The sequence below is a fragment of the Oncorhynchus kisutch genome, linkage group LG19, assembly GCF_002021735.2.
Source record: "Oncorhynchus kisutch isolate 150728-3 linkage group LG19, Okis_V2, whole genome shotgun sequence".
In the NCBI taxonomy this organism is placed as follows: Eukaryota; Metazoa; Chordata; class Actinopteri; order Salmoniformes; family Salmonidae; genus Oncorhynchus; species Oncorhynchus kisutch.
In genome coordinates this window covers 13,081,455-13,095,255 of record NC_034192.2, presented here as the reverse complement: position 1 = coordinate 13,095,255, position 13,801 = coordinate 13,081,455, and the positions used below count along the sequence as shown (strand labels likewise).

General features: G+C 47.6%; 1 protein-coding gene across 2 annotated transcripts in view; it reads right to left on the bottom strand.

Moving 5' to 3' along the window:
* LOC109879103 (diacylglycerol kinase iota) overlaps positions 1 to 13,801 on the bottom strand; it is a 59,857-nt gene that overhangs the window by 13,022 nt on the left and 33,034 nt on the right. The window contains exons 2-13 of one of the 2 annotated variants that reach the window (XM_031798640.1): positions 13,588 to 13,696; positions 12,204 to 12,299; positions 10,374 to 10,448; positions 10,179 to 10,235; positions 9,894 to 9,959; positions 9,734 to 9,802; positions 9,411 to 9,527; positions 7,245 to 7,319; positions 6,267 to 6,362; positions 6,073 to 6,155; positions 5,917 to 5,977; positions 4,617 to 4,730 (exon numbers count right to left, since the gene is read on the bottom strand). In XM_031798640.1, the coding sequence (XP_031654500.1) occupies positions 4,617 to 4,730; positions 5,917 to 5,977; positions 6,073 to 6,155; positions 6,267 to 6,362; positions 7,245 to 7,319; positions 9,411 to 9,527; positions 9,734 to 9,802; positions 9,894 to 9,959; positions 10,179 to 10,235; positions 10,374 to 10,448; positions 12,204 to 12,299; positions 13,588 to 13,696 (1,018 nt within the window). The remainder of the gene's footprint in view (positions 1 to 4,616; positions 4,731 to 5,916; positions 5,978 to 6,072; positions 6,156 to 6,266; positions 6,363 to 7,244; positions 7,320 to 9,410; positions 9,528 to 9,733; positions 9,803 to 9,893; positions 9,960 to 10,178; positions 10,236 to 10,373; positions 10,449 to 12,203; positions 12,300 to 13,587; positions 13,697 to 13,801) is intronic. The other variant, XM_031798641.1, reaches the window with a different exon arrangement.

The window sequence follows — 13,801 nt, the reverse complement described above, 5'->3', positions numbered from 1 at the left end:
AGCCCTACACAGAGCAACACAGGTTATAACCCTACACAGAGAGAGAAAGGTTATAATCCCACACAAAGAGAGACAGGTTATAACCCTACACAGAGAGAGACAGGTTGTAACCCTACACAGAAGTGACAATGTATAACCCTACACAGATAGATACAGGTTATTACCCTACACACAGAGAGACAGGTTATAACCCTGCACAGAGGAACACAGGTTATAACCCTACACAGAGAGTGACAGTTTATAACCCTACACAGAGACAGGTTATAACCCTACACAGAGATAGGCAGGTTATAACCCTACACAGAGAGTGACAGGTTATAACCCTACACATAGAGAGAAAGGTTATAACCCTCCACAGATATATACAGGTTATTACCCTACACACAGAGAGACAGGTTATAACCCTACACAGAGCAACACAGGTTATAACCCAACACAGAGAGAGAAAGGTTATAATCCCACACAAAGAGTGACAGGTTATAACCCTACACAGAGAGAGACAGGTTATAACCCTACACAGAGAGAGAAAGGTTATAATCCCACACAAAGAGAGGCAGGTTATAACCCTACACATAGATAGACAGGTTATAACCCTACACAGATAGAGACAGGTTATAACCCTAAACAGAGAGAGACAGGTAATAGTTCTACATAAAGAGAGAGACAGGTTATACCCCTACATAGAGAGAGAGAGAGAGAGAGAGAGAGAGAGAGAGAGAGAGAGAGAGAGAGACGGATTATAACCCTACATAGAGAGACAGGTTATAACCTTACAGAGAGGGAGAGAGACATGTTACTTCAGGTAAACTGAGCTGATTTCACTTCCTTCAAACTGAAGACTGAGACAAAGTGAATGGGAATATGACAATAATAGCATTTCAAGTTAGAACGAGAATGAGAGTGACTTATCCAGGACACCGAGGTCAGACTGTTTACCGCCTATACAGTCAGACGGGTGGACACACACACACACACACACACACACACACACACACACACACACACACACACACACACACACACACACACACACACACACACACACACACACACATGTACACACACACACACACACACACACACACACACACACGTACACACGCACACACACACACACACACACACACACACACACACACACACACACACACACACACACACACACATGTACACACACACACACATGTACACACACACAAAACACACACACACACACAGTGGCGTGCATGTTATGTGTGTGTGGGCGTATGTAGTGCATATGTGTGTGTTGGTAGTATGCGTGAGTATGCGTGAGTGTGTGGGTAGAGTCCAGTGTGTCTGCATAGAGTCTGTGCAAGAGAGTTAGCTAAAAAAAAAGGTCAATGCATTTAGTCCGGGTGGCCATTTGATTATCTATTTAGCAGTGTTGTTTAGCAGCATTATGGTTTGGGGGTAGAAGCTGTTCAGGGTCCTGTTGGTTCCAGACTTGGTGCACTGGTACCGCTTGCCGTTTAGTAGCAGTGAGAACAGTCTATGGCTTGGATTGCTGGAGTCTTTGACAATTGTTTGGGCGTTCCTCTGACACCGCCTGGTATAGAGGTCCAGGCCCCAGTGAGCTCTGCCCCAGTTATGTACTGGGCCGTACTCACCACCCTCTGTACCGCCTAGCGGTCGGGTGCCTTGCAGTTGCCATACCAAGCAGTGATGTAGCCAATCAAGATGCTCTCATGGTGCAGCCGTATAACTTTTAGAGGACCTGAGGGCCAATACCAAATCTTTTAAGCCTCCTGAGAGGGAAGAGGCATCGTCGTGCCCTCTTCACAACGTTACGGGTGTGTGTGGACCATGTTAATTCCTCAGTGTCGTGGACACCGATGAACTTGAAGCTCTCGACCCGCTCCACTACAGCCCCATCGATTTGGATGGTGGTGTGCTCACCCCTCCATTTCCTGTAGCCCACGATCAGCTCCTTTGTCATGCTGACATTGAGGAAGAGGTTGTTGTCCTGGCACCACGCTCCCAGGTCTCTGACCTTCTCCCTAAAGGCTGCCTCATCGTCTTCGGTGTTCAGTCCTAGCACCATCGCATCGTCAGCAAATTTGATGACGTTGTTGGAGTAATGCATGGCCACACAGTCGTGGGTGAACAGGGAGTACAAGGGGGGACTTAGCACACACCCCTTAGGGGCCCCCGTGTTGATGGTCAGCTTGGTGGATGTGTTGTTGCCTACCCTCACCTCTTAAGGTTGGCCCGTCAAGAAGTCTAGGATACAGTTGCAGAGGGAAGTGTTCAGTTCCAGGGGTACTGAGCTTGGGGGGGACTATGATGTTCAATGTTGAGCTGTAGTCTATGAATAGCATTCTTACATAGGTATTCCTTTTGTCCAGGTGGGTGAGGGCAGTGTGGAGTGCAATAGATGCTCTGAGTACGCGTCCTGGTATTCCGTCTGGCCCCGTGGACTTGCGAATGTTAACTTGTTTAAAGGTCTTACTCATATCGGCTACGGAGAGCGATATCACACAGTCGTCCAGAACAGCTGGTTCTCTCATGCATGGTTTTGTGTTGCTTGCCTTGACGTGAACATAGAAGGCATTTCTCTTGTTTGGTAGCCTCGTGTCCCTAGGCAGCTCATGGCTGGGTTTCCCTTTATAATTCATGATAGTTGGCAAGCCCTGCCACATCTGATGAGCGTCAAAGCCGACGTAGTAGGATTCGATCTTAGTCCTATATTGATGGTTTACCTGTTTGATGGCTCGCCAGAGGTCGTAGCGGGATTTCTTGTAAGTGTCCGAATTAGAGTCCCGCTCCTTGACAGCGGCAGCTCCATACCTTAGATGTTCTCAATGCATCTTCTGAACAGAGGCAGACAAACTATCTCTCCCTCATACTGTCTCTCTCTCGGGCTTCTCTTTTCTCTTCTCCTCTACGCAGCTGAATGTTATTTCCATGCAGATTTGATGTTGTTGTCTGTAATGAATTATAATCACTGCTAATAATCCTTGATATACACATCCCTCCTCTCCTCCCCAAGAGCCTGGAAGTGTTTCCCCTCTCTCTCTCTCTCTCTCTCTCTCTCTCTCTCTCTCGCTCTCTCTCTCTCTCTCTCCATCTTTCTCCCTCTGTGGGGTTCAGAGAGAACTCGTTTATATTTAAGCAACGCTCATTAGAGCTACTGCTAATCAGCCTTAGTGCACACACACCCACACACACATACACACACGCACAAACATCTCTGCACTGACTCAGGCAATTTGTGTCAGAGAAAGTAGCACTCTCACCAACAGGATACACACATACACAAACACAAACAACCACTCACACAAACACACGCACAACACACACACAAGAGAGAGAGAGAGAGAGAGAGAGATGGAGAGGAGAGAGAGAGAGAGGGAGAGAGAGAGAGAGAGAGAGAGAGAGACGTCTCTGCACTGACTCAGGCAATCAGAGTGCCAAAGGCTGTTTCGCGTCACATACACGCACAAACTAAGCTTTTGTACCAGCGAAGGTGCTGGTGACAGCAGCACTCTCACCAACAGGACACACACGCACACACGCATGCACACCGACACACACAGTGGCGCTGCGGCAGGTGCAGGAGAACCGAGAGAACGGGCTGTATGCTGATCAAAACAGAAGAGACAGACAGAGCAGCAGCAGTGAATGGACCGTCTGAAAGAGAGCAGGACAAACACCTGCAATAAACCACACAAGTCAATGCTGCAATACAACATGAGTTATTTCAGTGAGACAGAGTCCACTGTGTTGAAAGGGAAGAGGGAGGATACCGAGTCAGTTGTCCAACAGAATGACTTCAACTGAAACGTGTCACATTGCCCTCTGAATCAGAGAGGTGCCGGGGGGGCTGCCTTAATCGACATACACGTCTTCGGCGCCCGGGGAACCGACTACTGTGCTATATATAGTGTGTAAGAGGACTACGTCGGGTCAGAGTCAGACAGAGGGCAATGTGTACAGCACAAACATAATGACACCCACACGTGCAAAGAGGACACAAGGGCACATGCCCCACTCTGCATTACAATGTTGAACTCTTTCACTTCATTCTTAAGCCCACGTTTTATCGGAGATATTTACCGACTGGACCAGGTAAAAGAGTACCCCACCCTCACTATTCTCCCTAGTAAGGGGTTGCTTCCCAGGTGCACCACGGAGCAAAGATATGCGAGACAGGACGCTAGATACACCAGCGTGTGCAGACAGTAACGTCATTGGAGGAGGAGGAGGAGGAGGAGGAGAGAAAAGTGTAGAGTTACACACACAGTGTTTGATTAGATTTGAGCTGCCGGTGATGGGCAGGACTCCCAGGAGGTACAGTATGTTTGTCAATTCAAGCTATGTAGCCTATTGATTCCTTCCTGATGAATAAATACAATGAAAATATTTGGTTCGGGGGAAAAAGTGTTTAAGCTGTTTGAAAAGTACAAAATTCTCCGACTTCCAGAGGCAGCCCCTTCCAGACAACCCCCCCCCCCCGTCTATCCTCACGTCTATCCTCACGTACTTCGTGCCCCCTCTAAAATAATGGGTGGATGACACCCATGTGCGTGCACACACCGGTGCACACATGCCGCAAACAAACACACACGCACATCCATACACAAAGGGCAGCTTACCCCTCCCCAGTTGAGGGTCCTGGCGAGGTCATTTCCTGTCCCCAGAGGAAGTACAGCTACAGGTGGATGGGGGGTCATTCCTAACTCATCCAGAGCAGACAGGATCCACCCCACCTAAGGCGAGAGAAGGCGAGAGAAGGAGAGAGAGAGGAGAGAGAGTGAGATGGGGAGAGGCTCTGTTAATGAAGTTCATTAATGCTGTGAATAATGTACAGGGTCCTGGGATACATTCATACATGTTAACCATGTCTGTGTGTGTTGCCACCAGGGAGAGCTGTGTTCACACTCAGTAACACATATTGCACTGTCTATCATCTAGCACCCTCAAACTCAACTCTGGACTTCGAAGCCAGTTAGTTCCATTGCTTTTTTAAATTGTTCCCCTCTCATCAGGGACTGATTTAGACCTCGGAAACCAGGTGTGTCCAATTAATGATCAGGTAGGGTAAGAAGTGAATACCCCTGACAGTAGCACTGCAATCATACAGAGACGCAGACAGACAGGCAGGCAGACAGACAGACAGACAGGCAGGCAGACAGACAGACAGACAGACAGACAGACAGACAGACAGACAGACAGGCAGACAGACAGGCAGGCAGACAGACAGACAGACAGACAGACAGACAGACAGACAGACAGACAGACAGGCAGGCAGACAGACAGACAGACAGACAGACAGACAGACAGACAGACAGACAGACAGACAGACAGACAGACAGACAGACAGACAGACAGACAGACAGGCAGGCAGACAGGCAGGCAGGCAGTCAGGCAGCCAGGCAGTCAGACAGGCAGACAGGCAGACAGGCAGACAGACAGGCAGACAGGCAGACAGACAGACAGACAGACAGACAGGCAGACAGACAGGCAGTCAGGCAGTCAGGCAGACAGACAGACAGACAGACAGACAGACAGACAGACAGACAGACAGACAGACAGACAGACAGGCAGACAGGCAGACAGACAGACAGACAGACAGACAGACAGACAGACAGGCAGTCAGGCAGGCAGGCAGTCAGGCAGACAGACAGACAGGCAGACAGGCAGGCAGGCAGACAGACAGTCAGGCAGGCAGGCAGTCAGGCAGGCAGACAGGCAGACAGACAGACAGACAGACAGTCAGGCAGGCAGGCAGGCAGGCAGGCAGGCAGGCAGGCAGGCAGGCAGGCAGTCAGGCAGGCATGCGGGCAGGCAGGCTGGCAGTAGTGCGGGAGGGCAGGCAGGCAGGCAGACTCAGACTAACATTGGTAATAACAGTTGTACTGCAGTAAAACAGTAATAACATGTTCATTCTCTCACCGTCCCGTCTCCTCCACAGGCCAGGATACGCAGGTTTGGCACTTTCCTGTACAACTCCAACCTGGGAGACATGACGTACAGAGGTTAGGGTGTAGGAAATAGTGTATAAGGCGTAGTGTGGTATGTTGGGTGTAGCATGCAGGGTGAAGTACTCACGCCTCTCTGAGCCCTCCCTGGGAGAGATCAAACACCTGGCGAGGGTTCAGAATCCACATAAACATCTGTAACACCTTAGTACCCTGAGACACGGAGAGAGAAGGCGGTTAGGGTCAGGGGTCAGGGATGACGGTAGCTAGGGGTTTGTGGGCCAGCAGTTAGGGTTATAGGTCAGGAATCATAGGTTAACTTACCTGGTTGCCTCCACTCTTGGGGTTGACAAAGACTAGAACAGGTTTCATCAGAGGGGAGGGAAGGGGCTTCAGCATGAACGGGCGCCACTTTGACTCCTAATGGGAGCAAAATATATTAGCAAGAGTCTACCCCTTGTCAGCAAATGGACCACGTTTGTACACACACCCCACAGAGGGACAGACAACAGTACTCACCCCACAGAGGGACAGAGAACAGTACTCACCCCACAGAGGGACAGAGAACAGTACACACCCCACACAGGGACAGAGAACAGTACTCACCCCACAGAGGGACAGAGAACAGTACTCACCCCACAGAGGGACAGAGAACAGTACTCACGCCACAGAGGGACAGAGAACAGTACTCACGCCACAGAGGGACAGAGAACAGTACTCACCCCACAGAGGGACAGAGAACAGTACTCACCCCACACAGGGACAGAGAACAGTACTCACGCCACAGAGGGACAGAGAACAGTACTCACCCCACAGAGGGACAGAGAACAGTACTCACCCCACAGAGGGACAGAGAACAGTACTCACCCCACAGAGGGACAGAGAACAGTACTCACCCCACAGAGGGACAGAGAACAGTACTCACCCCACAGAGAGACAGAGAACAGTACTCACCCCACAGAGGGACAGAGAACAGTACTCACCCCACAGAGGGACAGAGAACAGTACTCACCCTACAGACGGACAGAGAACAGTACTCCCCCCACAGAGGGACAGAGAACAGTACTCCCCCCACAGAGGGACAGAGAACAGTACTCACCCTACAGAGGGACAGAGAACAGTACTCACCCCACAGAGGGACAGAGAACAGTACTCACCCTACAGAGGGACAGAGAACAGTACTCACCCCACAGAGGGACAGAGAACAGTACTCACCCCACAGAGGGACAGAGAACAGTACTCACCCTACAGAGGGACAGAGAACAGTACTCACCCCACAGAGGGACAGAGAACAGTACTCACGTCAGTTCCTTTCTTGCTGGTCCTTCTTTTAAACGATGTGCGTTTTTTCCTCCTTGTAGAGTTTTTGAACGAGCTCTGTGAGAGGGGGAGAGAGAGAAACGCATGAAGGCATGTTCTACAGAATAACCCTGCAGCACACACAACACACACAGCGCTGTCTAGCTGTTGGTGTATGCTGAGGTCAGGTGAAGTTGACAGTAATAAGAGACAGCAGACGCTAAAAGGAGTCTGTAAAGGATTATGTAAAGAAGTCTCTACAGGTGTGTGTAAAGGACTCTATTAAGGAGTGTTTAAAGGAGTACGTAAAGTAGTGTGCTAAGGAGTCTGTTAAGGAGTGTGTAAAGGAGTGTGTAAAGGAGTCTGTAAAGGGGTGTGTAAAGGAGTCTGTAATGGAGTCTGAAAAATATTGTGTAAAGGACTCTATAAAGGAGTGTGTAAAGGAGTGTGGAGGACTGTGTATAGGAGTATGTAAATTAGTCTGTAAAGGAGTGTATAAAGGACTGTGTAAAGGAGTGTGTAAAGAAGTGCTTAAAGGAGTCTGTAAAGGACTCTGTAAAGCAGTCTGTAAAAGTAGTGTGTAAAGGACTTTGTAAAGGAGTGTGTAAAGGACTGTGTAAAGGACTGTGTAAAGGACTGTGTAAAGGAGTATGTGTAAAGGTGTAAAGGACTCTGTAAAGGAGTGCATAAAGGAGTGCGTAAAGGAGTGCGTAAAGGAGTGTGTAAAGGTGTAAAAGACTCTGTAAATGAGTGCGTAAAGGAGTGCGTAAAGGAGTGTGTAAAGGACTGTGAAAAGGAGTATGTAAAGTACTGTGTAAAGGAGTCCGTAAATGAGTCTGTAAAGGAGTGTGTAAAGGAGTGTGTAAAGAAGTGCGTAAAGGACTCTGTAAAATAGTGTGTAAAGTACTCTGTAAAGGAGTCTGTAAAGGAGTGGGTAAAGGGGTGTGTAAAGGAGACTGTAAAGGAATGTGTAAAGGAGTGTGTAAAGGTGTATATAAAGGGGTGTGTAAAGGAGACTGCAAAGGACTGTGTAAAGGAGTGTGTAAAGAAGTGCGTAATGGAATCTGTAAAGGACTCTGTAAAATAGTGTGTAAAGTACTCTATAAAGGAGTGTGTAAAGGTGTATATAAAGAAGTGTGTAAAGGAATCTGTAAAGGACTCTGTAAAATAGTGTGTAAAGTACTCTATAAAGGAGTGTGTAAAGGTGTATATAAAGAAGTGTGTAAAGGAGTATGTAAAGGAGTGTGTAAAGGAGTGTGTAAAGGAGCATGTAAAGGAGTATGTAGAGGAGTGTGTAAAGTAGTCTGTAAAGGAGTATGTAAAGGAGTGTGTAAAGGAGCGTGTAAAGGAGTGCGTTAAGGATTATGTAAAGGAGTATATAAAGTAGTGTGTGAAGGAGTGTGTAAATGAGTGTGTAAAAGTGTCTGTTCAGGAGTATGTAAAGGAGTATGTGAAGGGGTGTGTAAAGGAGTGTGTTAAGGAGTATGTAAAGGAGTGTGTAAAGGAGTATATAAAGGAGTGTGTAAAGGAGTGTGTAAAGGAGTATGTAAAGGAGTGTGTAAAGGAGTGTGTAAAGGAGTATGTAAAGGAGTGTGTAAAAGAGTGTGTAAAGGAGTGTGTGCCCAAGCAATGTCACGTCCAATCCTGGCTGTCTGGCTGTGATGTGATGTGAAGGCTGCTTGTTGAACTGTGTGTGTGCTCTAGGTTTGAGCTGTGGTTGAGCTGTTGTTGGGCTGCGGTTGAGCTGTGGTTGAGCTGTTGTTGGGCTGTGGTTGAGCTGTTGTTGGGCTGTGGTTGAGCTGTTGTTGGGCTGTGGTTGAGCTGTTGTTGGGCTGTGGTTGAGCTGTTGTTGGGCTGTGGGTGTACTTGTTGTTGGGCTGTGGTTGTACTGTTGTTGGGCTGTGGTTGTATTGTTGTTGGGCTGTGGTTGAGCTGTTGTTGGGCTGTGGTTGAGCTGTTGTTGGGCTGTGGTTGTACTGTTGTTGGGCTGTGGTTGTACTGTTGTTGGGCTGTGGTTGAGCTGTTGTTGGGCTGTGGTTGAGCTGTTGTTGGGCTGTGGTTGTACTGTTGTTGGGCTGTGGTTGTACTGTTGTTGGGTTGTGGTTGAGCTGTTGTTGGGCTGTGGGTGTACTGTGTCTATGTGTCAGTGTTCGTGTGTTGTGTTCTCACCTGTGGCTTCCTAACTTTGATGATCCAGGAGGGGGGGACGATGACCCCGGCGTGAGCCCCCAGAGAACAGAGCTCCTCAATCTGATGTAGCTGGAAACATGTCACCTTGTTATGGAACTGAGGGGGACAGGAGAGGCGAGGAGGGGGAGGAGAGGAGATAGACAGGAGAGGGGGTTAGGTGTCTATAGGTACCACTACTAACTCATACAGACACTCTAATAGAGAAGAACACACACACACAGCCCAAATACACACACACACACACACACACACACACACAAATGCTCACAAACACTCAGAGAAACACACAAGACACTACTCACAGCTTGTTTGCACCAGGAGCAGCTGATGGCCACAATCTCTTTACTGTGGAAGAACTTCTGCTGGAAGCTCTACCGGATACACAGGATGTATCATGTTATTCATTCAGATATACACAATAGACAGGATGCATATTGTCAAGGTGTACAGTAGGTGTCTTACCTTTCCACACTGTCTGCATTTCCCCTCTTGGCGGCGCCGGTGCACCCAGTGATGCCTCAACATATTCTGCAGAAGACAGGGAGGAGGGAGAGGGAAAGAAAGAGAGCAGTCAGAGACGGACATATACAGTAGTTCTCTCTCACACACACACACACGCACACACACACGCACACACACACACACACACACGCGCACACACGCACGCACGCACACACACACACACACACGCACGCAGACACACACACACACATATCAGAGACACGCCATCATCAGATACCGACTCACATCTCTGAGGCAGCGAGAGCCTCCTTCTCTAAACGTTGGTTTACAGTGGAAGTTAATCTGCGAGAGAAGGAGAGGGTGGGGGCAGTGAGCGATGCTAAGGACGTGGCGTCAGGTGTGCTTTGTCCGATCGACTTGTTGAAAGGGAAAAAATGCAATGTGTGTGTGTGTGTGTGTGTGTGTGTGTGTGTGTGTTACCTTGTCGAGCTGCTCGATGCAGGCGGTGTGGACTACGATCTTACACGCTGCACACTTCCTCCTGGGGGCAGACTTCTTAAAGGAGAGGAGACACACACCAGAGAAAGCAATGAGACTCGCGTAGACACACACACACACACAAACACAAACACACACACATACACACACATACACACACACACACACACACACACACACATACACACACACACACACACACACACACACACACACACACACACACACACACACACACACACACACACACACACACACACACACACACACACACACAGAGACAGTGATAAATCTGCCAGCTCTGATCAAGTCACAATAAAACAGTTGTCTTGAGAAAAACTTCAAACATGTATTAAACTCATAATGTGTTAGAGAGGAACGAGACATGGAGAGATACCTTTACTGTTTCTTTCACTTGTTCTTTCTCTTTATCCTATTCAGACTAATGGCAGTGTTTGTGGCCTCTCCACTAAGAGATATTAAAGGCCCAAATGCAGCCGTTTTTATATACCTGACGCATGAAAAAGTCACGACCGGGCTGATTGAAGCATGAAAAACCGGCACAATTTTATAAATGCCAACAGACAATTTGTTCTTTCGACGCGGTGGGTATCTTTTTGTGTCGGTAAAATAGAAATATTCACACATTACTCCATCATATCGTGAAGATATGTTGTGTGGTCCTCCCACTACGACTCGTGGAAACCATGCAGTTTATTAGGCTACCGATGAAATCAATTATGATGAACGTCACAGGGTGGTGAATATGCAAGGTTGACGTTGCTTTGCATTAAATATTAAGGGTCTTATTCTGGTGAAATGATCGATGCTTGGCTGCCATTTGAGAAATACCAATACTTTGGCTCTTATCCATAATCTCATAATATACTGTAGGTAGTCTACCCGCACTGTATCTGTGAGCTGTTGGCTAGAGAGCATCTGTCAAGACCAGAGGGGGCACATTTTCTATATAACGCCACTGCATCCGTGACCAAAACCATCAGTGGAGTTGAAAATGTGATGGGAACCCCTTTAGCTTGTATTTTTCATTCGGTACTTTAATGTTATTTCTACGTGCACCACGTCATCACGCACAGCCGTTTATCAGCAACAAGTCAGTCGGATGGAAACACATCTTTGGTGGGAAAAGACACATTGTTTTATGTTGATTTTAGAATAATTGCATAAAAATCCGTCGCAAATTGTATTTTCATTGAAATGGGCAGAAAAAAACGTTTTATTTTGCTGAAAGCTATTTCTTAAGCAAGACTTTTGCTGGGAGTGGACTGGGTCGGGAGGGGGAAACTGAAAATGAGTTGTTTATACGCAGAGAGGTTTGGAACTCTCTTTGTTATTTGTCTGCTAACCAATTTACTGCATGGTGACGTCACCATGGGAAAGCCCATGCAAACCTGCTGATTAGAATGTGTAGGTTGTATTTTCAACAATAAACTATCAGGAAATAACACAGATTTGATTTATTTTTAAATCACACTTTTAAATGATTTATTTCATCAGCTGAAAAACAGAATGTTGACTACACTAGGCCTTCAAAGGTAATGCTAGAGGTACTATTGCAGGTAATGTCAGGTAATGTCAAAGTCAATGCACTATTGTAACTCCGCTCTACTGATGCTCGCTGTGGCCCTCTAACACAATGTAAATACATACCGCTTATAAAACGTTGAAATATGGACCTCAGCATAACACTGTTATCACCAGGGCTCTCCTCCCCCGCTCTGCCTCTCTCTGCTCTGACCACTCTCCTTCTCTTTCCCCCCCCCACCCCTCTCTCTTTCTTCATGTACTCACTGCAGTCTTCAGTACACAGGTGTCTTCTCCCAGGTAGCACAGCTCTCCAGAACAACTGGTCTCCAGCCAAAGGTGTTCCCCGTTCACAGCAGTCTCCTACACACACACGCGCGCACACACACACGCACAGCAACACAAAATTCAGCTCACGCGTGCGCACATGCACACAAAATTCTCACAAAGGAACATGTTCTCCCACATACCCGGCAGACAAACAGTGGTGTATGAGTGTTAATGTGTCTAATTGTCCATTGGATTCCAGTGTGTTGGCGACTATTTGAGATATCCTCCCCTACAGGAATTGTGGCTCAAACATAAAACACACAGAAGCAGCACAACCACAATCCCATTATTCGCTCTGTGCTGCGTGATGTTGATACGTCAGCTCATTAAAGTTTAATGGACGTATGTGTGTGTGTGTGTGTGTGTATGTGTGTGTGTGTGTGTGTGCGTGCGTGCGTGTGTGTGTGTGTGTGGATCATGCAGAGAGGGAAATGCCAGTGATGACGTTTAGGAAATCTCCTGCATGGAGGGACCTATCTCTCCCCAGGTACAGCCGGGCTGGGTCCCTGGGTGGGTGTGTACGCCCTCACAGAAAGAGCACACGAATTTCAGGTGATGACGTGTTCCACATGCGATCTTCTGTGAAGCGAACGTGGTCAAATGTGACAACGAGTAAGAGCAACACGTGAGAACCCAGACACGGGGATGCCAAAAAATGAAACCTGCAATTGTGAGGTGAAAACACGCTTGTTCCACGTGGAAAGGTGGTGTCAACATCTACTTTTTATCCATGCGAACATATGGTTTCCCACGTCAGCGACTGAACTCGCACGTGCCTCTGTTGTTTCCACGGGAACATTTCGGCTCAACATGTGAAGCTGCAAATGTCACGTGTTTATTTGGGATGAAGTGGTTTGGGGTTTTAAACTCGCTATGATACATATTGTGTTTTTTTCTTCAGTGTAGACGTAACAAAGCTGAGGTTCACGTTGATGTTCAGAGTGTAGGAATACGGGGGGAACACAAGCCACTGACACAGACGGGGTGGCGTAGCAGATTGATCAGCATGCTGCGAACCAAGAGGTCGTGAGTTCAAATCTCCAGGGAGGACGTGTTGAATCAAAAGTCCTGTGTAAGTGAGCAATGTCTTCGAGTGTGTCAGATATGTATGTTGGAAATACTGTACGTTAAACACACAATTTGTGTGTGTATCCTAAGAATTCATTTTGGTTTGCAGGGCATCACCTGTGAAAGGTTATGTGATCACGTGAAAATCCACATGTGAAATAGCATCACAGTTGAAGTGTTCCATAAACACATTGATTTACCTGATTTTCCACGTGTGAAATCATGTGTGTGTGTGTGCGTGTGTGTGACTCACTGTCCAGTCGACGGACGTGCGCATCTCCTTGGAAGGTCCGTTGGTGATGGGGGTCATGGGTTTGTGGACCGGGGCCAAGTGCTGGAGACCCGACCGCGAGATGGCTTTCCTGAAAAACACCCACATCATTAGAGCATCAGTCTGATTATATCAAACCTCTTGACCCTTAATCAGTGAAATGAAGGGATTCGTTGAAGAGTACCATGTTTAATCA